This window comes from Doryrhamphus excisus, chromosome 19, assembly GCF_030265055.1.
Source record: "Doryrhamphus excisus isolate RoL2022-K1 chromosome 19, RoL_Dexc_1.0, whole genome shotgun sequence".
In the NCBI taxonomy this organism is placed as follows: Eukaryota; Metazoa; Chordata; class Actinopteri; order Syngnathiformes; family Syngnathidae; genus Doryrhamphus; species Doryrhamphus excisus.
This window is the reverse complement of record NC_080484.1, coordinates 15,956,233-15,983,748: the sequence shown is the minus strand read 5'-3', so window position 1 is coordinate 15,983,748 and position 27,516 is coordinate 15,956,233. Positions and strand designations below refer to the sequence as shown.

The 27,516-nt window shown below is 36.0% G+C and overlaps 2 protein-coding genes across 3 annotated transcripts in view; both read left to right on the top strand.

The window, feature by feature from the left end:
• LOC131107025 (cytosolic phospholipase A2 zeta-like) lies at nucleotides 1-22,095 on the top strand. The gene is made up of 20 exons (XM_058056649.1): nucleotides 1-122; nucleotides 208-280; nucleotides 1,520-1,656; nucleotides 1,720-1,851; nucleotides 3,224-3,264; nucleotides 3,354-3,396; nucleotides 3,902-3,956; nucleotides 5,960-6,084; nucleotides 7,013-7,102; nucleotides 8,232-8,266; nucleotides 9,127-9,265; nucleotides 11,240-11,376; nucleotides 11,713-11,935; nucleotides 12,004-12,118; nucleotides 13,823-13,960; nucleotides 14,057-14,164; nucleotides 15,987-16,166; nucleotides 17,514-17,686; nucleotides 18,730-18,916; nucleotides 21,363-22,095. Exons 2-20 carry the CDS (start codon nucleotides 214-216, stop codon nucleotides 21,578-21,580), a joined length of 2,343 nt encoding a protein of 780 aa, XP_057912632.1. The 5' UTR covers nucleotides 1-122; nucleotides 208-213; the 3' UTR covers nucleotides 21,581-22,095.
• A 1,431-nt stretch (nucleotides 22,096-23,526) lies between these two features.
• si:dkey-191g9.5 (rap1 GTPase-GDP dissociation stimulator 1) overlaps nucleotides 23,527-27,516 on the top strand; it is a 13,027-nt gene continuing 9,037 nt past the window's right edge. Inside the window, exons 1-4 of one of the 2 annotated variants that reach the window (XM_058056659.1) lie at nucleotides 23,527-23,926; nucleotides 25,108-25,212; nucleotides 26,292-26,414; nucleotides 26,494-26,619. In XM_058056659.1, coding sequence (XP_057912642.1) covers nucleotides 23,905-23,926; nucleotides 25,108-25,212; nucleotides 26,292-26,414; nucleotides 26,494-26,619 — 376 coding nt within the window. In that variant the 5' untranslated portion in view covers nucleotides 23,527-23,904. The remainder of the gene's footprint in view (nucleotides 23,927-25,107; nucleotides 25,213-26,291; nucleotides 26,415-26,493; nucleotides 26,620-27,516) is intronic. The other variant, XM_058056660.1, reaches the window with a different exon arrangement.

The following is a 27,516-nucleotide window of genomic DNA, read 5'->3' as shown; positions in this document are numbered from 1 at the left end:
GTTTTATGTCTTTTAAAAAAAAAAAAATTTTTTAGTAAAATGTTGCCTGTTTATTTAATATTTAGTGTTTTCTATTCTTTAGTAATCCGGAAACCCGTCAACTCAGAGTGGCAAATTTGGGGGTAAGATATGCACAGATTGAAGCAAATAACATTTTTTATTTATGGAATTCTATTATGGATGTCGTCTCTTTCCTCCCTCCAACAGAAGGAAATGGTTTCCTACTGGAAGTTAAATGTGACCATAGTAGCAGCCAAAATACACACGTCCAACGACTTCTGTAAGTGCAGCTTCCCGCTCATGGATTTGCTTTGTGGAATCGAAATAAATCTAAAATAAGTCAAATGTACAATTTACCATTGAAGTTTATAGTGAGACCATAAGAGACCACGCCCATTGGAATGACCTCATGTTGTTGTGACAAGGACGTCATGGCAGGCAATTCCAAAGCAATTTTAAGCTTAAAAGCCTGCTAGCAGGCCTCACAGCTAGGAGACCCGAGTTCGATACCACCCTCGGCCATTTTTGTGTGGAGTTTGCATGTTCTCCCCTTGTGTGGGTTTTCTCCGTGTACTCCGGTTTCCTCCCCCATTCCAAAAACAGTTATTAGGAATTCATTCATTCATTCATTTTCTACCGCTTTTTCGGACTGGTGGCCAGCCAATCACAGGCTGGCACATATAGACAAACAACCATTCACACTCACATTCATACCTATGGACAATTTGGAGTCGCTAATTAACCTAGCATGTTTTTTTTTGGAATGTGGGAGGAAACCAGAGTACCCGGAGAAAACCCACGCATGCACGGGGAGAACATGCAAACTCCACACAGAGATGGCCGAGGGTGGAATTGAACCCTGGTCTCCTAGCTGTGAGGTCTGCGCGCTAACCACTCGACCGCCGTGCCACCCAGAAATTATTATTAGAAATATTAATAATAAAAATTACAGTTATTAGAAATATATCAGTCTGAAAAAGGTTATAAAGCTCTCTCTAAAACTTTGGGACACCAGCCAACCACAGTGAGAGCCATTATCCACAAATGGGGGAAAAACATGGAACAGCAGGGGCTGCACGGCCCACCCACTCCACTGCGATTGGTCCCACTCAGCTTGTGCAGCTACTAACAGCTTGTACCCAGGCACGCCCATATAAGAAAGTCAGCGCCGGGATGGAGTTGGCAACATCTCACAAGGCTCACGGTGACATCACAGTGAGCTGAAAGGAAGCGTTTGATGAGACAATAGCCACAGCAGGAAGTACTGTGCAGAAAGCAGAAGTAGAAAAAAAAAAACAATGAGGAACTCCCCCAATGCTAACATGCGTCGCTCTATATTATGTCTTATTTTCTGTGGCTAATAGCAGTGTAAAGGTGACTATAGGGGTGTTATTTCATGTGGAGAGGGCTCTAATCATGTTAAAAAGTGTACTTGGAAAGTAGTCAAGTTTTCCATGTTTTCATGTGTGGAAGCAGTGAAGGGATGACTGCCCTGTGATGTTTCCTCCGTGTCTCCCAGTTTCAGAATCAGATTGCTACGTGTCGCTTTCTCTGCCGACGGCAGCAGCAAGTGAATACAACACGGCCATCATCCACAACAGTGACAACCCAGAGTGGAATGAAACGTTCAGCTTCAGGGTCCCCTCCCATCTGAAAGTAAGGCATCAACCCAAATAAACAGGATTCCTAGCAAAGTCAAAATGTCCTTTGCTTCTGCAGAACGTTTTGGAGATCAACCTACATGACCGGGACCCTGTTTCATCTGATGACCTGATTTCAAGTGTCCTCTTTGACCTCGGCAATCTCTCATTAGGGAAGAAGGAAGCCATGACGTTCGCTTTAGATCCCAAGGTAGGAACAAGGAATAAAATGGGTTTGGCGCTACAGGAAATAACACCCCTATAGTCATCTTTACACTCCTATTACCAATATAGTAGACATAATATGACAAAATAAGACATATAGACACATAAAACCTGTTTACCACCATCTAAATAAGCTTTTTAACATTATTAGAGTCCTCTAGACGTGAAATAACATCCCTATAGTCATTTTTACACACCTATTACCAATATAATTGACATAATATGACAAAATAAAACATATAGACGCATAAAAAACCTGTTTACCACCATCTAAATAAGCTTTTTAACACTATTAGAGACCTCTAGACATGAAATAACACCCCTATAGTCATTTTTACACACCTATTACCAATATAGTAGACATAATATGACAAAATAAGTACATATAGACACATAAAACCTGTTTACCACCATCTAAATAAGCTTTTTAACATTATTAGAGCCCTCTAGATGTGAAATAACATCCCTATAGTCATCTTTACACTCCTATTACCCAATATAGTAGACATAATATGACAAAATAAGACATATAGACGCATAAAACCTGTTTACCACCATCTAAATAAGCTTTTTAACATTATTAGAGTCCTCTAGACATGAAATAACACCCCTATAGTCATTTTTACACACCTATTACCAATATAATTGACATAATATGACATAATAAGACATATAGACGCATAAAAACCTGTTTACCACCATCTAAATAAGCTTTTTAACATTATTAGAGTCCTCTAGACGTGAAATAACACCCCTATAGTCATCTTTACACTCCTATTACCAATATAATTGACATAATATGACAAAATAAGACATATAGACGCATAAAAACCTGTTTACCACGATCTAAATAAGCTTTTTAACATTATTAGAGTCCTCTAGACATGAAATAACACCCCTATAGTCATTTTTACACACCTATTACCAATATAATTGACATAATATGACAAAATAAAACATATAGACAAATAAAACCTGTTTACCACCATCTAAATAAGCTTTTTAACATTAATAGAGTCCTCTAGACGTGAAATAACATCCCTATAGTCATCTTTACACTTCTATTACCAATATAGTAGACATCATATGACAAAATAAGACATATAGATGCATAAAACCTGTTTACCACCATTTAAATAAGCTTTTTAACATTATTAGAGTCCTCTAGACATGAAATAACACCCCTATAGTCACTTTTACGCTTCTATTACCAATATAGTAGACATAATATGACAAAATAAGACATATAGACACATAAAACTGACCACTGGCGTACTAGCATATGATCAGACATGTACCGTGTGCTTGTCATTGCTGCATTTCATTGCCATGCTCTTCACGTTGTTTTTTTCCCCCAGTCAGCAGACCACATTTTAATAGAGCTTGAGATGATCCAGAGGTGACAGACTCACATTTCATGGCACTTATTCTTCAAATATCAGTGTTGAGAAATGCAGTATTTGACAAAGTCGCTTCCTTTATTTCTAGTGAGGAACCCCCTGGTGAATATGTCACCAATGGAGTCCTTCTGGTAAGGAACATCCATAAGTACTGTATGGTACGCCCCTAGTGTGAGTGTATTGTGGTCATTGTACAAGGGGGTCCTATTCTGCTCATTTCAGGGCCCCACAGTGGGGTACTGCAGTCTGTTCCATACATAAAATACTCAAGTTGTGTACAAAGTCGGGGTGTCACATGATTATTATTTCACAAGACAAGGTGATACACAAGATCGGGTCTATGAGAACGTATTTTAATATTACTTTTAAGAAAAGTACAATGACAAAAATGATAAAAATATGTGACAATATGTGGAAATGTTTCATTGGAAAACTTGTATGTTGTGGCTATTTGTTTAATGATCACAAACATTTAAGTGTGCAAAAAAAACAAACCCTGCAAAATATAATAAATCAGGAATGGGGTAAACACTTTCTCACACTGTACTGTAGGTCTGAAAAATGTCAGGATTGGGCCCCTTTATAGTTTTTAGGATATTGTTTATGCATAAGTGACCTTATCTATCTTTCCTCCAGGCTGCCCCATTCTCTGTTTTGGACGTCAGTGTTGACAAGCTACTAAACAATTATGGTATTGTACACTGGATGCTACTTTGTTTACATGTAGGGTGTTACTAAAGCCGGGGCGTAATAATATACACTCATCCCTATGGGGGTTCATTAGTTCCACACCTGACCCGGATTGAAATTGAAATTTGTAATTGGAGCATAGAAAACCTGTTTACAACCTCCTGAATACACTTTTTTTTTATCATTAGAGCCCTCTAGTATGAAATATTACCTCTATAGTTACCTCCTATTACCAATATAGTACACATAATATGACAAAATAAGACATATAGACACATAAAACCTGTTTACCACCACCTAAATAAGCTTTTTAACATTATTAGAGTCCTCTAGACATGAAATAACACCCCTATAGTCACCTTTACACTCCTATTAGCTAATATAGTACACACAAGAAGAGACAATAAGCTATATTAAGCATAGAAAACCTGTTTACCACCTTCTAAATACACTTTTTAACATGATTAGAGCCCTCTAGACATTAAATAACACCCCTATAGTCACCTTTACACTTCAATTACCCAATATGGTAGACATTATATAACAAATAAAACATATAGACACATTAAAACTGTTTACCACCACCTAAATAAGCTTTTTAACATTATTAGAGTCCTGTAGACATGAAATAACACCCCTATAGTCTCATTTACACTTCAATTAACAATATAGTAGACATAGCAAGAAGAAATAACACGTTTGCAACCTTCTAAATACACTTTTTAACATTATTAGAGCCCTCTAGACATTAAATAACACCCCTATAGTCACCTTTACACTTCAATTACCCAATATGGTAGACATAATATAACAAAATAAAACATATAGACACATTAAAACTGTTTACCACCACCTAAATAGCCTTTTAAACATTATTAGAGTCCTCTAGACATGAAATAACACCCCTATAGTCGCATTTACACTTCAATTAACAATATAGTAGACATAGCAAGAAGAAATAACACGTTTGCAACCTTCTAAATAAGCTTTTAAACATTATTAGAGCCCTCTAGACATTAAATAACACCCCTATAGTCACCTTTACACTTCAATTACCCAATATAGTAGATATAATATAACAAAATAAAACATATAGACACATAAAAACTGTTTACCACCACCTAAATAAGCTTTTTAACATTATTAGAGTCCTCTAGACATGAAATAACACCCCTATAGTCGCATTTACACTTCAATTAACAATATAGTAGACATAGCAAGAAGAAATAACACGTTTGCAACCTTCTAAATAAGCTTTTAAACATTATTAGAGCCCTCTAGACATTAAATAACACCCCTATAGTCACCTTTACACTTCAATTACCCAATATAGTAGATATAATATAACAAAATAAAACATATAGACACATAAAAACTGTTTACCACCACCTAAATAAGCTTTTTAACATTATTAGAGTCCTCTAGACATGAAATAACACCCCTATAGTCTCATTTAGACTTCAATTAACAATATAGTAGACATAGCAAGAAGAAATAACACGTTTGCAACCTTCTAAATAAGCTTTTAAACATTATTAGAGCCCTCTAGACATTAAATAACACCCCTATAGTCACCTTTACACTCCTATTACCCAATATAGTAACATAATAAGAGAACATGGCATTGAAAATGTTTACCACCTGCTACATAAGCTTTTTAATGTTATTAGAGCCCTTTAGACATGACATAATACCCATATAAATAATAATAAAGTCATTTTTATGCTTGGTAATACTTAATTTAGGCCAAAAATATATATCAATATTACGTAAACATTCATCTTAACCAATAATAGACTGTGAAATTGAAAGAAAGATTTGGCAAGAGATGACTGTATGTACATTGATTAATCAATATAACAAATTATTATTTTAGAAAATATTCCAATTAAATATGTTGTATTTATATGTAGATTTATTTGTGTATATATATATTTAAAGACAATATAAATATATATATATAGTATAGCCTTAATATTATTGAATTGTACTATTTTTTTCCAGATTTCCTGGGCAAAGCGATAACGCTAAAGGGTGCCAGTCCTGAAAATCAGCGCCTGTTGACGAAGGAGGTCACCAAGCTGCGTTTCTACATGAACAGGGACTTGGCCACGGAACTTGCAGTGGTTGTGAGTTTCAGCTTTTTTTTTCCTTTGGTTTGGACAGATTCATCTAAAGCAGGGGTGGGCAAACTACGGCCCGGGGGCCACATCCGGCCCGCCAAGTGTTTGAATACGGCCCGCCCAATCTTTCCAAAGTATTTAATTTAAACTCAACATACAACCTGGCATCATGGCCTGAGCCAACCTTTTGATGGTTGTATCAATTTCGTTTTTTGACAGGGACACTGAAAAAAGGGACACAAGCACATAATAATAATAATAATAATAATAATAATAATAATAATAATAATAATAATAATAATAATAATAATAATAATAATAATAATAATAATAATAATAATAATAATAATAATAATAATAATAATAATAATAATAATAATAATAATAATAATAATTATTATTATTATTATTATTATTATTATAATTATTATTATTATTATTATTATTATTAGATTATTATAATTATTATTAGAACTATTATGATTATTATAATTATTATATTAATGCTAATTATTCTATTAATGATATATAATATTATTGTTATATTTGCATATTTTACATAATAATAATATAATAATTATTATTTTAATTTTATTGTAATTATTATAATATTTTATTTTAAAATATTTAAATATAAATATAAAATAATAAATAATAATAGCAGATTGCATGACAATTTTACAGATACAATAATACCAGGTGGACTGTTACGTGTAAAATATATAGTCTGCCCCCCCCCCCCCCCCCCCCCCGGAAATTTTGTCATATCAATGCGGCCCGCGAGTCAAAAAGTTTGCCCACCCCTGATCTAAAGTGTCGGGGTAATCAAAAACATCTTGTGAAGGTTTAAAATTCAATCATATGACTGTGATTATGTCATATCTGGACCGTTCATATGATATTCTGCATATTTTTTTTTGCGTACATGTTTCAGGCTGATGACCTTACGGTGACCGAAGGTTCGGTGAGGCTTCAGCCGCTTCCACCAGAACACACTAGCAACGTGTCCCTGCTCATTGATCAGGTAGGAAGCAAATATGAATCATATGGATCAGTCACTCACAGCTAGGAGACCAGGGTTCAATCCCACCCTCGGGCATCTCTGTGTGGAGTTTGCATGTTCTCCCCGTGCATGCGTGGGTTTTCTCCGGGTACTCCGGTTTCCTCCCACATTCCAAAAACATGCTAGGTTAATTGGCGACTCCAAATTGTCCATGGGTATGAGTGTGAGTGTGAATGGTTGTTTGTCTATATGTGCCCTGTGATTGGCTGGCCACCAGTCTAGGGTGTACCCCGCCTTATGCCCGAAGACAGCTGGGATAGGCTCCAGCACCCCCCGCGACCCTCGTGAGGAAAAGCGGTAGAAAATGAATGAATGAATGAATGGATCAGTCATGCCCAAAGTGTGGGCCGCGGGCCATGAGAGGTCATAAAAAATATGATTCATTTTTGCAAATTCAATTCTAAACACTTTATTTAGCCCCGAGGGGCAATTTAAAGAACACAAGGAGCAGCATATGGAATCAAAATGTAATATTAATAATATAATTAAAATTAATATATTAATTCATATAATATTATATGAATAATTTAATTATATTTATATTAATAAATAAATTAATAATTATAGGAATTATTAATATTTATATAGATTTATATAATAATATATATTATTGATAATATATATTTATATAATAATTAATACTATTTTAATGATATTATAAAAATTAATAATATTTTAATGATGTTATAAAAAATTAATAATATTTTATTAATAAATAAAAAAGGCTCAATGAAGGTTGTGCAAAATCTGGAGAGAATATTATTTTAAAAATTATTTAAAACTTATTGTAAACTATTTATTACATATATTTATTGAGTGTTATTGACCTGTCACAATATTTTAGGGACCTTATACAGTTTATGATTGGAACACATAGTATGAAGTGGCGGGAAAAATGGTGGATTACGGGTGTAAAAAAATAAAAAACATCAAAAGAATAACAATAATCAAAAGGAATCTCCGAAAACCAAAAAAGAGGTGTCATGGGAAATATTCCAGTGAGTACACATGGTTTGGTTTTACAAGTGTTGCGCCAGAGGACGGCGTACAACCTAACTGTTGACGATGATGTTTTTCTTTGCTCCCACAGGACACAGTGGACTTAAATATTGAGACACATGAAAGGTAAAGATCCTACTACTACTACTACTACTACGTCCCCAATGCAGTAACACACAAATCCAATACAGTCAAAACTCCAAGCTTTTGAAGCCAAACATAAAGTCTGCATCATTCCATGAGTGCCATTGAATGTACATTGAAGTATTATTTTTTTTAATGTACAATTATTTTCCATAAAGTGTATTTTTGTTTTATTTTTAGGTGCCTGGGTTTGGATTTGCATTATTTCTTTTGGGGAATATAAATTTGTTGCATTTTGTTGCCCTGTACAAGTGACATGAGCAATAACAATAAAGTTGAATCTAATCTAATCTAATCTAATCTAATCTAATCTAATCTAATCTAATCTAATCTAATCTAATCTAATCTAATCTAATCTAATATAATATAATATAATATAATATAATATAATATAATATAATATAATATAATATAATATAATATAATATAATATAATATAATATAATATAATATAATATAATATAATATAATATAATATAATATAATATAAATATATAAAACATGTCCCAATCGAGTTTAAAATGGAAAAAAAATGTTTTCCAATGATGGATTTTGTTTGAGCAAGGCATTTCATTGGAGGACAAGAAGCATAGAAAATGACGGATTGCGCGGCAATGCTGTCTCTGTCCACCAGAATGAGCCAGAGGAGCCCAGAGGGAGGCTGATGTCATCGCAGCGTACAAACGAATGCTTTGCTCAGATTCCTTGCGTTATGGGAAAACTTTTAAATAGTTTTAAATAGTTGAATCGTTTTTTTTTTTCCATTCAAGCTTGTTGTTTAAGAAAGTTTAAGAAAAAACGTCTTTTATAGTTTTATATCCATTTTGTTTTTACCTCGACAGTGTGGACAACCCTCTGGCAGTGCGTATGGATTTTGACATCCCGCAGCAAGAGAAAGAATATCTGAAGAAGAGGAAAATTATTGTGAGGCAAAATATGCAAAATCTTTTTGGTCTGGACTCTCCGCCATCACCCAACAAGGTACTAGATCAACTAGATCATGACGCCCGATATGATGGTCAGGGTGCTACCTTCAGGGTCCCAGAGCAGACCCTCGACAGCGCCTTGCCATCCCAGCATATTCCAATATGTTCCCTTGAATGAAATTCCCTTAACTCCTCTCAGGGGCTACTTATATTTTATAATATATATTATACATTTATTTAAATAATATTTAAATATTTTAAAAATATTTTATATTATTATAAAATATATTATAATTATTATTAATTATTTTTATTATAATATATTATTTTCTTGTCGACATTATTTCCAAAACTCAAAGTGAAACAACAACTTCATTGTACACCCTGGACTGGTGGCCAGCCAATCACAGGGCACATATACATAGACAAACAACCATTCACACTCACATTCATACCTATGGACAATTTGGAGTGGCTAATTAACCTAGCATGTTTTTTTTTTTGGAATGTGGGAGAAAACCCACGCATGCAAACTCCACACAGAGATGGCCGAGGGTGGAATTGAACCCTGGTCTCCTAGCTGTGAGGTCTGCGCGCTTAACACTCGGCCTCCTTGCAGCCCCAGACTATGGAGGACCAAAACTGCCAAAATAATAAATAAATAAATAAATAAATAAAAGTGAAAATAAAAACAAAAATGAAAAAAAAATCAAAAAATTAAATACAAAAAAATTAATATAAATGGAAATAAAAACAAAAATAAAAAAATATATAAATAAATAAATACAAAAATAAATATATAAATAGAATTACATATCAATAAATAAATAAAAGCACTCTGTTCTCATATGTATTTATTTCATGCTGCAGACAATGTCAGCTTGAAATGCAGAAGGAAAAACTATTCAAATGAGGGGGCGGTCCTAAGTGTGTCTTGGGTTGAACTGTTCGCCTATTGGTTGATCGACATGTGAGTGCGAAAATCGACTAGGTATGCCCTGCAAACAGCCACAGCAAGAGGAAGTCACCACACCACTCCACTCTCAATGGCGGTAAATATGGCTGCAATCTCCAGGGATCTCCGTTTGCTAGCAGATATTTCGCCATTATTGTCCCGGTAAATGTATACTTTTCTCCCTGTATACTTCCTCTTGGTGTGGCCGTTTGCAGGCATAACTAGTCGATTTTCGCACTCACATGTCGATCAACCAATAGATATGAGAGCAGAGTGCTTTTATTTATTTATTGATATGTAATTCTATTTATATATTTATTTTTGTATTTATTTCTACATTTATTTTTGTATTTATTTTTCATTTTTGAATCTTGTTTTTTAATTTTGTATTTATTTTTGCTTTTATTTATTTATTTATGTATATTTTTTTTTATTTTTGTTTTTCTTTCCATTTATATTTATTTTTTTGTATTTAATTTTTAGATTTTTTTTTTCATTTTTGTTTTTATTTTCACTTTTATTTATTTATTTATTTATTATTTTGGCAGTTTTGGTCCTCCATAGTCTGGGGCTGCAAGGTGGTCGAGTGTTAATCGCGCAGACCTCACAGCTAGTCGATTTTCGCACTCACATGTCGATCAACCAATAGATATGAGAGCAGAGTGCTTTTATTTATTTATTGATATGTAATTCTATTTATATATTTATTTTTTGTATTTATTTCCACATTTATTTTTGTATTTATTTTTCATTTTTGAATCTTGTTTTTTATTTTTGTATTTATTTCTACATTTATTTTTAATTTTTGAATCTTGTTTTTTTATTTTTGTATTTATTTTTGATTTTATTTATTTATTTATGTATATATTTTTTTCATTTTTGTTTTTATTTATTTATTTATTTATTTATTTATTTATTTATTTATTTATTTATTTATTTATTTATTTATTTATTTATTTATTTATTTATTATTTTGGCAGTTTTGGTCCTCCATACCAGACAGCAACAATTCAGAAAAAAAAAACATTAGAAAAGGTTTGCACTTAAAAAGAATACATGTGCGTCTTTGTGTAGGTGCCAACTATTGCTCTGGTGGGTTCAGGAGGAGGAACCAGAGCGATGACAGGACTGCTTGGTAGTTTGAAGAGCCTGAAGGACTTAAACATCCTGGACATTGTCTCCTACATCACGGGAGTGTCTGGATCCACTTGGTAAGTCACTTAGTAAGGCTTTATTCACAAGCCACTTGGTCAAAGGTCAAAGGTCATACGGTAACCCCCGCCCTTTCATATCAAATTACCATTTTTTTTTCATCTTAAATGCACCACTTTGTTCTTGTAGTGTTACTAGTTTTTTAATAATAACATCATACATTTATGGCTTTATTCTCCCATTCCTAACAGGCATTGCCTGGGACAGCTATGAAAAGGGGCGACTTATGTGACCTTTGCCCAAGTTAATATTACAACTTTTTTTTTCTCAAAGATTTGCGACTTTATACTCGAAATCTCAGATTTGGATTAGAGTTTCTTGGATTTGTTGAACAGGGCTATGTCTGCATTGTACCAAGGATCACACTGGTCCCAACGCAGCATAGATGGAACCGTCACTCAAATCAAGAAAGAGATCGGTAAGGACTTCGCCAGTCTCTTCACGTCGGAGAAACTGCAATATTACAGCCAAGAGATAGAAGAAAAGATAAACGAAGGGCACATCCCATCCCAAACCGACATGGCTGCCCTCATATATGAACAAGCGGTCTTTGGGAAGGTAAGCGACTCGCCGCGTCATATTTCTGCTCATCAACAATCATCTTAATGTGGGTTGGACCTTTGCAGAAATTGAGCAGTACCCTCTCTGATCAGCGAGGGGCAGTACATGAAGGCCAAAACCCCTTACCCGTATACACGGCTGTCAATATGAAGGACAAGGCAGGCTGTGAATCTGAAGCTGGTAAAAAAAAAAAAAACAACTCTTTTCAGACACTTTTTTTTCTACGTAAAGTACAGACGGTCCTCCTCTTTCATACATAAATATCATAAATGAACAACACTTCATATTTCAACTAGAGGAATACACTCCTGGTCAAAATGTTAAGAGCAGTTGATGAATGTCAACAATGTAATGGTAATGGTAATGGTAATGGTAAAGGTAATGGTAATGGTAATGGTAATGGTAATGGTAATGGTAATGGTAATGGTAATGGTAATGGTAATGGTAATGGTAATGGTAATGGTTTAATTTCATTTGAACATGCATCAGATTCCAATTGAGTGCATCCCATAATCAGTTCCCAGTTCCACATGTCCAAAAGGAGTAGGAAGAAGCAAAGCTTATTAAATCCTACCCCTCCATCTGGTACTTTTACAATCAGTAACTCTTACATTTGTTCACTTCCTGCTTTCTAATATAATTTAAGTTTTGTTTTTTAATGTATAATTTTAATTTTAATTTTAATTTTAATTTTAATTTTAATTTTAATTTTAATTTTAATTTTAATTTTAATTTTAATTTTAATTTTAATTTTAATTTTAATTTTAATTTTAATTTTAATTTTAATTTTTTTTTAAATTTTTTTTTTTATTTTTTTATTTTTTTATCAGATTCCAATTGAGTGCATCCCATAATCAGTTCCCAGTTCCACATGTCCAAAAGGAGTAGGAAGAAGCAAAGCTTATTAAATCCTACCCCTCCATCTGGTACTTTTACAATCACTAACTCTTACATTTGTTCACTTCCTGCTTTCTAATATAATTTAAGGAATTTTTTAAATTCAATTCAATTCAATTAATCAGTTAATAATAATCAGTTCCCAGTTCCACATGTCCAAAAGGAGTAGGAAGAAGCAAAGCTTATTAAATCCAACCCCTCCATCTGGTACTTTTACAATCACTAACTGTTACATTTGTTCACTTCCTGCTTTCCTAATATAATTTTTCAAAAATTGCATTTTTTTAAATGTGATTAATTTTGATTAATTTTATTTTTATTTTATTTTACAATGCCATAATGGGTACCATAGTAAGTGTCAATATAGTGATATATATAGCACATCATGACTGGTTCAAGACTCTTCATCCTTGTATTTAGCTAATTTATTTTATTTATTTAGTCATTAATTTATTTTATTAATTTGTATTGATTTTTAAAAAAAATAAAAAAATGTTTTTATTTTTTTTATTTTTTAAACATTTTTAATTTATTTTTATTTTTTGTCACGTACCGAAGTACTCGGTGATATGAGCATCCAATGCCATAATGGGTACCATAGTAAGTGTCAATATAGTGATATATATAGCACATCATGACTGGTTCAAGACTCTTCATCCTTGTATTTAGCAAACATCAACTGCTTGTATTGTTTCTTGAATTGGCTCATCGTTGTGCATTGTTTGATTTCCTTACTCAATCCATTCTATAGTTTGATTCCACATACTGAAATGCTGGGGAGGAAATACCCCAAAATGCAGTTCCCCTTTAAGATGACTCTTTTAGACCAACCTGCATGTTCCCCACATCTACTAAATCCAATGGAGGACAATTGGGAATGGCTTTCCATAGGTGGTCCATGGAAGGGAGGACCTCCTGTATTGATGATCTAGCCCAACGCTGTACAATGCAACTAACCATGTTCCATTTTGAATCCAAAACGATCAGAGTGGTGTGAGTTCACGCCTTACGAGGTTGGCTTCCAAAAGTACGGAATATACGTCAACACTGAAGACTTTGGCAGTCAGTTCCTCCTCGGTCATCCCATCAAAAAACTCCCAGAAGTCCGTATCCCTTATCTGATTGGTAAGGATATTGTTTTCCTGCTGTTAGCTTACCGCACCATGACACAGAAGAAATGGAACTCAGCGTTTCCTTCTTCTACAATTCTCCATCATTTAGGCATCTGGAGCAGCTTCTTTTCTGTCAACGTGGCTCAAATATTAATGCAAGACCCTCACCTGGACCATAACTGGGAGGCCTGGTTTGGACCCGAGATCAGCAACACAGGTAAGGCTGCCTTTTCACTTCCTCGCTAGTTCCTCAGTAACTACTCATGAGGTTCTCATTAGTTCCTCAGTAACTACTCATGAGTTCCTCACTAGTTCCTCGGTAACTACTCATGAGTTCCTCACTAGTTCCTCAGTAACTACTCATGAGTTTCTCATTAGTTCCTCAGTAACTACTCATGAGTTTCTCATTAGTTCCTCAGTAACTACTCATGAGTTTCTCAGTAGTTCCTCAGTAACTACTCATGAGTTCCTCACTAGTTCCTCGGTAACTACTCATGAGTTTCTCATTAGTTCCTCAGTAACTACTCTAAATGCACGTGACTTTTGGTTTTTAGTTCCTCTTTTGTTTTTCACTAGTTCCTCGGTAACTACTCATGAGTTCCTCACTAGTTCCTCAGTAACTACTCATTAGTTCCTCAGTAACTACTCATGAGTTCCTCACTAGTTCCTCGGTAACTACTCATGAGTTTCTCATTAGTTCCTCAGTAACTACTCTAAATGCACGTGACTTTTGGTTTTTAGTTCCTCTTTTGTTTTTCACTAGTTCCTCGGTAACTACTCATGAGTTCCTCACTAGTTCCTCAGTAACTACTCATTAGTTCCTCAGTAACTACTCATGAGTTCCTCACTAGTTCCTCGGTAACTACTCATGAGTTTCTCATTAGTTCCTCAGTAACTACTCTAAATGCACGTGACTTTTGGTTTTTAGTTCCTCTTTTGTTTTTCACTAGTTCCTCGGTAACTACTCATGAGTTCCTCACTAGTTCCTCAGTAACTACTCATGAGTTTCTCATTAGTTCCTCAGTAACTACTCATGAGTTTCTCAGTAGTTCCTCAGTAACTACTCATGAGTTCCTCACTAGTTCCTTGGTAACTACTCATGAGTTTCTCATTAGTTCCTCAGTAACTACTCTAAATGCACGTGACTTTTGGTTTTTAGTTCCTCTTTTGTTTTTCACTAGTTCCTCTGTAACTACTCATGAGTTCCTCACTAGTTCCTCAGTAACTACTCATGAGTTTCTCATTAGTTTCTCAGTAACTACTCATGAGTTCCTCACTAGTTCCTCGGTAACTACTCATGAGTTTCTCATTAGTTCCTCAGTAACTACTCATAAGTTTCTCATTAGTTCCTCAGTAACTACTCATGAGTTCTTCACTAGTTCCTCTGTAACTACTCATGAGTTTCTCATTAGTTCCTCAGTAACTACTCTAAATGCATGTGCCTTTTGGTTTTTAGTTCCTCTTTTGTTTTTCACTAGTTCCTCAGTAACTACTCATGAGTTCCTCACTAGTTCCTCAGTAACTACTCTAAATGATTGTGCCTTTGGTTATTTCCTCAGTAGTTCACTAGTTCTTCAGTAACTACTCATGATTTCTTCATTAATTCCTATGTAACTACTCTCCATTTATGTGCCTTGAGCCATTAGTTCCTCAAATTACTTCTCCACTAGTTCCTCAGTAACTACTCATGAGTTCCTCACCAGTTCCTCAGTAACTACTCCAAATGTATGTGCCTTTTGGATTTTAGTTCCTCTTTTGTTTTTCACTAGTTCATCAGTAACTACTCATGAGTTCCTCACTAGTTCCTAACAACTCTAAATGATTGTGCCTTTGGTTATTTCCTCATTAGTTCACTAGTTCATCGGTAACTACTCATGATTTCTTCATTAATTCCTATGTAACTACTCTCAATGACTTCTCCACCAGTCAGTCAAGCGTGTCTGTGTAACCATCCTTCATGAGCGTAACAAGTTGTTGGTAAACATGACTTCAGGTTCCAGTCAAGTGCTGCTGACCTTCTCTTTTTACCTCTCTGACAGAAAGTGACGGTGAACCTTCCACTGTTGATACACGCCTTGTAGATCCGTCCACACACGTCTCCAAAATCATCAGCGATTTCTTGAGTAACCGTCCAGTTGTTTCTACAGTTTACAATTTCATGCATGGTCTCTTCCTGCACTCAAAGTACAACACACACGCCAACTTCAAAGCCTGGAAAGGTAGGCACTCCATGACGCTTTTGGTTATTACTTCCTCTTTGGTTTTTCACTGGTTCCTCCGTAACTAAGAAAGGTAGGCACTCCATGGTGCTGACCCACCAGTATTGGACCTTCTGAACACTTGGTAAGGGGTCTCAAACTCACCTCACTCATGGGCTGATGGAGGTGGAGTCTGGGTGAGGTGAGGATCCCGATAATCCATGAGTGAAATGGGCATCAATATCAATACCGATGTCATACATGCAGTGTAAATGTTTCAATGTACTACTGCCTGTTAATGTTTATTATTGTGAAAGCTACTTTTACTAAATGAAAATACCCATGCTAGTTTATTTTTGTAACATTTATTTCCGTAGCTTATTTCAAGTAAACAAAGCCAATATGCTCGTTTTTACCACAACTGATTTCCACAACTCACCTTTTGTGATCACACAACGTATTTATTTCTAGTCTTCTCACATTATTCACTGAAAAACCTGAATGAAAATCAGGTTTGCCCGCCTTTGCCGGGCCCTTCCAGCCGCATCCGCTGCCTTCAGCCGACCCCCTCGAGGTTACACTCCCAAATTCGATGTAGCCCTGCACACAACGAAAGTTCCTCCTGCACTAAAAGTGCTACATAGTGCCTGGACTGAGATAGTACTCGTCTCCAGATTTTGCCAACACTTTCGAGTACAGCGGGTTGGAACCGGGGCTTTAGCTGCTCCCTGACGGATGATCAGATTGTGAGCCTTAAACTCGCCGCACCCTGCCAAGTGCTTGCCCCCAAAGTTTGTCATAATATATTTATAAATAAAATAACAAATGCAACTTTGAAAGAACAAAAAATGTAACAAAATGTAAAAATACCTTGGTTAGCATTATTAATTCGTTAGGTGAGGTCAACTCAAACCAAAACAGACAAATTTTCCCATAGAAATAATGTAAAATGTTAAAAATAATTACGGTTTTACACACTGAAGATGATACAAAGTGAGTTTTGCACAGGGGGGGGGGACAGGAGATGACATTATGCTTGGAGGGCAATCCCATTTTTCCTCCTTGGTCCATAATCCATTGACAGTAAAGTAAGGAAAACTTTCCCAATAGCTGAATATAGCATCTGAATATAGCAATTAAGACCTGCTCATAGATTGAAAGAAAGCGAGCACAAATACAACTGTCATGCACATCATTTTTTGCAAAAATGTTTGCACCAATCGGATGTTGGATGTTAACCGAAAAAGGCGCCAACCAGGGCGAACGTTAACCAAGGCATCACCGTAAATAGCTAACACATTTCTATGATCATCAGTTGTGGCACTAATGCCTGAATGTATTTTCCACCTGAATGTTTTCTGTCGATAGAAGCACACCCGGATGCGTTTCCCAACACCCTGACGCCCCGCGACTCCACTTTGCACCTTGTTGATTCCGCTCTTGCGATTAATATCGGCCTTGCTCCCGTCCTGCGTCCAGAACGAGAGGTGGATATCATCATATGCCTTGATTATTCCTGGAATCCAGACGACATCCTCATGGTAAATGTCAAAATCATCTGATCTGCTCACAACTATGGATGTAAACGGTACGCATATAGACAAACAACCATTCACACTCACATTCATACCTAATGACAATTTGGAGTCGCTAATTAACCTAGCATGTTTTTGGAATGTGGGAGGAAACCGGAGTACCCGGAGAACATGCAAACTCCACACAGAGATGGCCGAGGGTGGAATTGAACTCGGGTCTCTTAGCTGTGAGGCCTGCGCGCTAACCACTTTTTACACCGTGCATCCATGAATAATTCATTCATTCATTCATTCATTTTCTACTGCTTATCCTCCAAGTGTTGCAGGGATGCTGGAGCCTATCCCAGCTGTCTTCGGGCACAAGAGGCGGGGTACACTCTGGATTGGTGGCCAGCCAATCCCAGGGCACATATAGACAAACAACCATTCACACTCACATTCATACCTATGGACAAATTTGAATCGCTAATTAACCTAGCATGTTTTTTTTCGGAATGGGGGAGGAAACCGGAGTATCCGGAGAAAAAAAAACATGCAAACTCCACACAGAGATGGCCGAGGGTGGAATTGAACTCGGGTCTTTTAGCTGTGAGGCCTGCGCACTAACCACTTTTTTACACCGTGCATCCAATCATTCATGTTTTCGGAATGTGGGAGGAAACCGGAGTACTGCGCGCTATCCACTCGTCCGCCGTGATGATTATTCTACATGTAGTAAAGTTTGGTTGAAGTGTAGTATTAATACTTCTAGCTTGTAGTCCCGTTCCCCATCTTTATTGAACAACTGCTTTCGTTTTATCTACTCATCCGTTTTTATGTATTTCACTGGGAAGGTCAAGTATTCCCAAACGGGAGACTTGGAACCTTGGAAGAGCTTTTCAGGCTCTGTATTCTCCTTTGACAGTGCAGTACGATGCCGTAAATACTTCATGTGTACAAGATGGGAAACCAATACACTGCACCAAATCTAAGGTTCCATATCAAAACATGGGAACCAGAATGAATGTACCGTTACATACAGAAATGATTGACATGATGTCATTTAACAGGCCATAAAGCAGACAGCTACTTACTGCGAGGACCATAAGCTAGCCTTCCCTCGTGTGGATTTTGCCCGACTGGATGCAGAACCTCAGAAGGAGGTCTACGTCTTCGAGGATGAAGAGAATCCCAAGGCGCCAATCGTCATTCTCTTCCCGCTTGTCAACATTTCATTCAAGCACTTCAAACAACCAGGTGTGTACTTTGACAGCATACAGACCCGACAATACTCAATGACCATGAAGTACACCGTGTGTACTGTGTGTGTAATGACCATGAAGTACACCGTGTGTACTGTGTGAAACATCTTTTGTACTAAGACCACCTCTGGTTTGCATGGAAAGGTCTGTGCTACCCTCCGAGGATACGTGTCCCCACCGCCAAACGTTTGGTTTTTACTTCCTCTTTGGTTTTTCACTCGTTCTTCGGTAACTACTCATGAGTTTCTCATTAGTTCCTCAGTAACTACTCATGAGTTTCTCACTAGTTCCTCAGTAACTACTCATGAGTTTCTCACTAGTTCCTCAGTAACTACTCATGAGTTTCTCATTAGTTCCTCAGTAACTACTCTAAATGCATGTGCCTTTTGGTTTTTAGTTCCTCTTTGGTTTTTCAATAGTTCCTCGGTAACTACTCATGAGTTCCTCACTAGTTCCTCGGTAACTACTCATGAGTTCCTCGCTAGTTCCTCAGTAACTACTCATGAGTTCCTCGCTAGTTCCTCAGTAACTACTCATGCGTTCCTCACTAGTTCCTCAGTAACTACTCATTCGTTCCTCACTAGTTCCTCAGTAACTACTTTAAATGTATGTGCCTTTTGGCTTTTAGTTCCTCTTTGGTTTTTCACTAGTTCCTCGGTAACTACTCATGAGTTTCTCATTAGTTCCTCAGTAACTACTCATGAGTTTCTCATTAGTTCCTCAGTAACTACTCATGAGTTTCTCACTAGTTCCTCAGTAACTACTCATGAGTTTCTCACTAGTTCCTCAGTAACTACTCATGAGTTTCTCATTAGTTCCTCAGTAACTACTCTAAATGCATGTGCCTTTTGGTTTTTAGTTCCTCTTTGGTTTTTCAATAGTTCCTCGGTAACTACTCATGAGTTCCTCACTAGTTCCTCGGTAACTACTCATGAGTTCCTCGCTAGTTCCTCAGTAACTACTCATGAGTTCCTCGCTAGTTCCTCAGTAACTACTCATGCGTTCCTCACTAGTTCCTCAGTAACTACTCATTCGTTCCTCACTAGTTCCTCAGTAACTACTTTAAATGTATGTGCCTTTTGGCTTTTAGTTCCTCTTTGGTTTTTCACTAGTTCCTCGGTAACTACTCATGAGTTTCTCATTAGTTCCTCAGTAACTACTCTAAATGTATGTGCCTTTTGGTTTTTAGATCCTTTTTTGTTTTTCACTAGTTCCTCAGTAACTACTCATGAGTTCCTCACTAGTTCCTCAGTAACTACTCATGCGTTCCTCAGTAACTACTCATGCGTTCCTCACTAGTTCCTCAGTAACTACTCATGAGTTCCTCGCTAGTTCCTCAGTAACTACTCATGCGTTCCTCACTAGTTCCTCAGTAACTACTCATTCGTTCCTCACTAGTTCCTCAGTAACTACTTTAAATGTATGTGCCTTTTGGCTTTTAGTTCCTCTTTGGTTTTTCACTAGTTCCTCGGTAACTACTCATGAGTTTCTCATTAGTTCCTCAGTAACTACTCTAAATGTATGTGCCTTTTGGTTTTTAGATCCTTTTTTGTTTTTCACTAGTTCCTCAGTAACTACTCATGCGTTCCTCAGTAACTACTCATGTGTTCCTCATTAGTTCCTCAGTAACTACTCATTCGTTCCTCACTAGTTCCTCAGTAACTACTCTAAATGTATGTGCCTTTTGGCTTTTAGTTCCTCTTTGGTTTTTCACTAGTTCCTCGGTAACTACTCATGAGTTTCTCATTAGTTCCTCAGTAACTACTCTAAATGCATGTGCCTTTTGGCTTTTAGATCCTTTTTTTGTTTTTCACTAGTTCCTCAGTAACTACTCATGAGTTCCTCACTAGTTCCTCGGTAACTACTCATGAGTTCCTCGCTAGTTCCTCAGTAACTACTCATTCGTTCCTCGCTAGTTCCTCAGTAACTACTCATGCATTCCTCACTAGTTCCTCAGTAACTACTCATGCGTTCCTCACTAGTTCCTCAGTAACTACTCTAAATGTATGTGCCTTTTGGCTTTTAGTTCCTCTTTGGTTATTCACTAGTTCCTCGGTAACTACTCATGAGTTTCTCATTAGTTCCTCAGTAACTACTCTAAATGTATGTGCCTTTTGGCTTTTAGTTCCTCTTTGGTTTTTCACTAGTTCCTCGGTAACTACTCATGAGTTTCTCATTAGTTCCTCAGTAACTACTCTAAATGCATGTGCCTTTTGGCTTTTAGATCCTTTTGTTTTTCACTAGTTCCTCAGTAACTACTCATGCGTTCCTCAGTAACTACTCATGTGTTCCTCATTAGTTCCTCAGTAACTACTCATTCGTTCCTCACTAGTTCCTCAGTAACTACTCTAAATGCATGTGCCTTTTGGTTTTTAGTTCCTTTTTTGTTTTTCACTAGTTCCTCGGTAACTACATGTGATTGCTGTGATTGTGCCTGACAGGTGTGAAGCGTGAGACGGAGGAGGAAATGAAAGCCGGCGAGGTGAACGTGAGCACCAGCACGTCACCGTTCACCACCGACCAAATGATTTACTCGGAGGAGAATTTCGAGGCGTTGATGAGCCTGACATCCTATAATATTGCTAACAACAAGGGAAGCATACTTGAAGCGGTGGACAAGGTGTTCAAGGCTAAGATGGCATCAGAGATGGAGAAATAAGTCCTGGAAGAATGCTAGCGCTTTTAAATACTGCGATGTCTTAGTCCACCATCAGCTTGAGTTGTACTTTGCTTAAACACGCTTTCTCATGCCTTTTTTTAAACACATAATCATTAATAATGAGCATACTAGCCAATCATTACTGTTGTATTATTATTATTATTATTATTATTATTATAATGAGACCACTACACTGCTTAGTTATCAATGTCCATTTCAAAGGAGCAGATACCACATGTATGCTATACATGTATACCATACATGTGGTATACATGTATACCGCATGTATACTTAATGGCCAGCCATGTAACTTATGTTGATTTTAGGTCGTATTGGTGATGGTAATGGTAATGGTATTGGTAATGGTAATGGTTTTATTTCATTTTACAATTGAGTGCATCCCATAATCAGTTCCCAGTTCGACATGTCCAAAAGGAGTAGGAAGAAGCAAAGCTTATTAAATCCTACCCCTCCATCTGGTACTTTTACAATCACTAACTGTTACATTTGTTCACTTCCTGCTTTCTAATATCATTTAAGGTTTTTTTTTTAAATTAAATTAAATTAAATTAAATTAAATTAAATTAAATTAAATTAAATTAAATTAAATTAAATTAAATTAAATTAAATTAAATTAAATTAAATTAAATTAAATTAAATTAAATTAAATTAAATTAAATTAATAATAATCAGTTCCACATGTCCAAAAGGAGTAGGAAGAAGCAGAGCTTATTAAATCCTCCATCTGGTACTTTTACAAACACTAACTGTTGCATTTGTTCACTTCCTGCTTTCTAATATAATTTAAGGAAATGTTTAAATTAAATTAAATTAAATTAAATTAAATTAAATTAAATTAAATTAAATTAAATTAAATTAAATTAAATTAAATTAAATTAAATTAAATTAAATTAAATTAAATTAAATTAAATTAATAATCAGTTCCCAGTTCCACATGTCCAAAAGGAGTAGGAAGAAGCAAAGCTTATTAAATCCTATCCCTCCATCTGGTACTTTTACAATCACTAACTGTTGCATTTGTTCACTTCCTGCTTTTTAATATCATTTAAGGAAATTTTTAAATTAAATTAAATTAAATTAAATTAAATTAAATTAAATTAAATTAAATTAAATTAAATTAAATTAAATTAAATTAAATTAAATTAAATTAAATTAAATTAAATTAAATTAAATTAAATTAAATTAAATTAAATTAAATTAAATTAATAATAGTCAGTTCCCAGTTCCACATGTCCAAAAGGAGTAGGAAGAAGCAAAGCTTATTAAATCCTACCCCTCCGTCTGGTACTTTTACAATCACTAACTGTTATATTTGTTCACTTCCTGCTTTCTTAACATAGTTTATAGCTTAATATAGTGCCAATAAATTCATTTTCAATTCCACCGATGTCGTAACGGTGGCCTCAGATTTTTGCAAAGTATTGTAGTAAAATAAGATGGCTTTGCTGCTTCACTGAACACGCAGTACTTGTATTTAGCATATATTCAACCCTGCTGTTTTGCTGGACAATGCCAAAAACAAATAAAGTCTTTCTGCATATGTTAAGTCCTCTCATTGTGTGTGGAAGTGGTAAGTTTTTGGCTTCTTTGTCCTTTACCCATACAGTTTTTTTCTTAGGTTTAAAACAAAGAAATAGTAGAGGCTCACTATTAAGCTATTAAGGAGTCAATCGGTCTCGACACGGGTGAGGGCGGAACCCACACAAGAGAACTTTCTGTCAGGTCTAGACCGATGGATCTGAGGATTAGGTGAGCCCAAGTAAAAAAATTCAACCTCTTCATGATGATTACCAGAAACCTTACGTAAAAGCGGTTTGGTTTGGTGGGTTACCTGAGCCGGGTGATGCCCACTGAGGGACCTTAAGCTGAACCGTGGGGACAAGGCTTGGTAACAAAGAAGCGGTCGTCAGTCCCAGAATCTAAGAGAGTCTTAAGGTACTCCCACCCCCACCCCCCTTGCTCACTTTGAGTCCAAAAAGGGGTGCACGTTGCCGGACCGCCGCACTGGAAGCTCTGTGGTCTTGCCTTGGGAAGGAAAGCAGGACTCACAGGAAGCATTACGATGAGTTCAAGCTGGGACAATCCCCACAGTGGGGACGGCAGTGGGAGCGAGGAGGAGGAAGGGAGGGAGCGAGAGATTAATGTGATTAATTGTGATTGAGAGAGCGAGAAAGAAGAAAAAAAAGAGTCCAGGAACCCAAGAGAAAGACAGCGACTGAAAAGGTTGGGTCTCTTCCTCGTGTGGACACACATCCACATCCACATCCACATCCACTCTCGATAAACTCCACACCCCGAGTACAATGGAAGACACGACAGAGACCGGTGAGTCTTTCATACCCAATATTATGTTTCTCGTTAGGAATCAAACCGCACGCGTACTACATGCAGTAGTACTGCATTATCTTCATAGCAATTGCTTCTTCCTGCCTGGGCTATTTTTATTGGACTTACAATGGATTAGTTGAGCTGATTAGCATCTAGGAGTCTCCTGTGTCTTACTTTTATTCAATACGCTAGCAGGACAACTTCTATTGAAATGCAGCTGAAACACCGTTATACATTTATTAGTTGATTTATGATTATTGTATATATAATTATATTATTATATATCATTATATATATATGATTGTTATTCAGTCATTGAGGGCGGCACGGCGGTCGAGTGGTTAGCGCGCAGATAACCTCACCGAGTTTGCATGTTCCAAAAACCATGCTAGGTTAATTAGCCACTCCAAATTTTCCATAGGTATGAATGTGAGTGTGAATGGTTGTTTGTCTATATGTGCCCTGTGATTGGCTGGCGACCAGTCCAGGGTGTACCCCGCCTTACGCCCGTAGACAGCTGGGATAGGCTCCAGCAGCCCCCCCGCGACCCTCGTGAGGAAAAAGCGGTAGAAAATGAATGAATGAACATTTGATTGACATTCTACAATTAAAAAAAAAAAATGTTGGCCATGTTCCACAAATGGCCCCTGGGCTGCAGTTTGGACACCACTAGTTTTGACGGTCTGGGCTCGGCACATTGTCAACGTAGTAAAAGTAAGACAAAGTCAAGTCAAATAATACTCTACCGAATCGATTTTTTTTTTGGCAGTGCAAGACACGCTAGGTCGTGGTTAGCGCGCAGACCTCACAGCTAGGAGTCCAGGGTTCAATTCCACCCTCGGCCGTCTCTGTGTGGAGTTTGCATGTTCCACACGGGTTTTCTCCGGGTGCTCCGGTTTCCTCCCGCATTCCAAAAAAAAACATGCTAGGTTAATTAGCGACTTCAAATTGTCCATAGGTATGAATGTGAGTGTGAATGGTTGTTTGTCTATATGTGCCCTGTGATTGGCTGGCCATGTTGCTTAACAATCAAATGCAGCCATGGCATGTTTGGCCTTATAAGCTATTTATTAGTATTTCTTTATTATATCATTTACACAATATATTTTGATGGAATTAATAAGTCAGGTTATATATATTTTTTTAAATCTTTTGTTGTTGATGTTTGTCTTGTACAGACTCGCTGACTGATGCACTGCAGGCTATCAGCGTGAGCACCGACCTCATTGAAGAGGAGCTCAAACCTCATTTGGACACATTACTGGATGCACTCTTGGAGAAAAGTCAGTCCACGTTTCCTCCCCCCATTCCAAAAAAACATGCTAGGTTAATTAGCCACTCCAAATTGTCCATAGGTATGAATGTGAGTGTGAATGGTTGTTTGTCTATATGTGCTCTGTGATTGGCTGGCCACCAGTCCAGGCTGCCCCAAGACAGCTGGGATAGGCTCCAGCACCCACCGTGACCCTCGTGAGGATAAGCAGTAGAAAATGAATGAATGATTATTAGTACTACTACTAGTAGCAGTAGGCTAGTATTAGCCTGCTTATTAGCCTGCTTTTGCCCTATTATATACAATTTGTCAGAGATTTTTTTTTTGTAAAAAAAATCAATAAAAATATCAAATTATTTAGGGGGGCTTAAGAACATTTAAAAATAGGCCTAATGACACCACTGGCTCTTAGAAGTAAAAAAAACAAAACATGCTAGGTTAATTAGCCACTCCAAATTGTCCATAGGTATGAATGTGAGTGTGAATGGTTGTTTGTCTATATGTGCCCTGTGATTGGCTGGCCACCAGTCCAGGGTGTACCCCACCCCGCCTCTCGCTCCAAGACAGCTGGGATAGGCTCCAGCACCCCGCCTGCTTATTGTCTTGCTTATTAGCCTGCTTTTGCCCTATTATATACAATTTGTCAGAGATTTTTTTGTAAAAAAAAAAAAAAAATACAAAAAAAAAAAATAAATGAAAAAAATCAATAAAAAATATCAAATTATTTAGGGGGGCTTAAGAACTTAAAATAGGCCTAATGACGCCACTGGCCCTTAGAAGTAAAAAAAAATCAATATAAGCCTGGGATATTGGCTCTCACTGTGGTTGGCTAGAGTCCCAAAGCTTTAGAAATGGCTTTATAAGCTTGTCCACACTTTGGGCCTTAAAGGGGCCTTAAAGGGGGCTTATAGGGGCCTTAAAGAGGCCTTAAAAGGGGATTATAGGGGCCTTAAATGGGCCTTAAAGGGGCCTTAAAGGGGCCTTCATTGTAAAAATGGCATGAAATGCAAAGTAATGTTTTATTTTTTTTTCGCTCATGTATGCTTTATCGATGTGTAATCCTTGAATATTTCCTCACGACTTCCACAGAGAAAGATGTTGCTGTTGAGATTTCTAAAAGTGGGATCCTACCTATTTTGGCTCAAGTGTTAAAGAATAAAAGCAGTCTGAGCTGCCAGGTTGCTCTGGTGGTGGCTGAAATGGCCCGGGAAGGTACGTTATACTACCCCCCCCCCCCCCCCTCCCATTTATGATGAATTTCGATGCGAGATACGATCTTTGTGTCTTTCAGCGGCAGTCAGGGGCTTGTGTATCGAGGCGGGCTTGGTAAAGGTGTTGGTTCCTTACCTGGACAGCGGAGATCAGGAGATGCTGCTGAACGCTGGCAGAGCCATTGGACGTATTTGCTTTGATAACAGTGAGTGGTAGCCATGATGTTAAGCTTTACTTCCTGTTACTGTTCAGCTTTACTTACGCTTTTATTTGATTGATTTTTTTAATTTAACCTTTATTTAACCAGATAAGAAAACTCATTGAGCTCAGGATCTCAATGCTTCCTGTGGGCCATGAGAGGTCATTAAAAATATGACGCAAATATTATTTTAAAAATTATTTTTATTGCAAAATATTTATTGCACAATAAAAAAAATATTTATAGGCCTAAGTAATAACTTTTTGAGTGTTATTGACCTGTCACAATATTTTAGGATCCTTATACAGTTTATGATTGCAACATAGCTCTCTGGTCATCATGCCAGTCTTGGATGCAGTTATGAAAAGTATAAATTAGTATTAATAATTAATTAGATTACAAGTTTGGGCTTCTTTTATCCCCTGCTTTCATTTCAACCCTGAATAATAATAATAATAATAATAATAATAATAATAATAATAATAATAATAATAATAATAATAATAATAATAATAATAATAATAATAATAATAATAATAATAATAATAATAATAATAATAATAATAATAATAATAATAATAATAATAATAATAATAATAATAATAATAATAATAATGATTATTATTATTATTATTATTATTATTATATTAATAATTACTATATTTGTATATATTAATATTATATTATTATTATTATTATTATTATTATTATTATTATTATTGTTGTTATTATTATTATTATTATTATTATTATTATTATTATTATATAATAATATAATAATAATAATAATAATAATAACCATTATTATATTAATAATTAATATATTTTTATATATTAATATTATATTATTATTATTATTATACTGATAATGATAATGATAATAATAATGATAATAATAATAAT

Bases quoted from the DNA above. Each gene is read 5' to 3' on its own strand.
- LOC131107025 (XM_058056649.1), top strand. From the start codon at position 214: ATGGTTTCCTACTGGAAGTTAAATGTGACCATAGTAGCAGCCAAAATA. The intron at 7,103-8,231 runs GTAGGAAGCAAA...TTGCTCCCACAG, and splicing joins TGTCCCTGCTCATTGATCAG to GACACAGTGGACTTAAATAT. The intron at 14,165-15,986 runs GTAAGGCTGCCT...CCTCTCTGACAG, and splicing joins ACCCGAGATCAGCAACACAG to AAAGTGACGGTGAACCTTCC.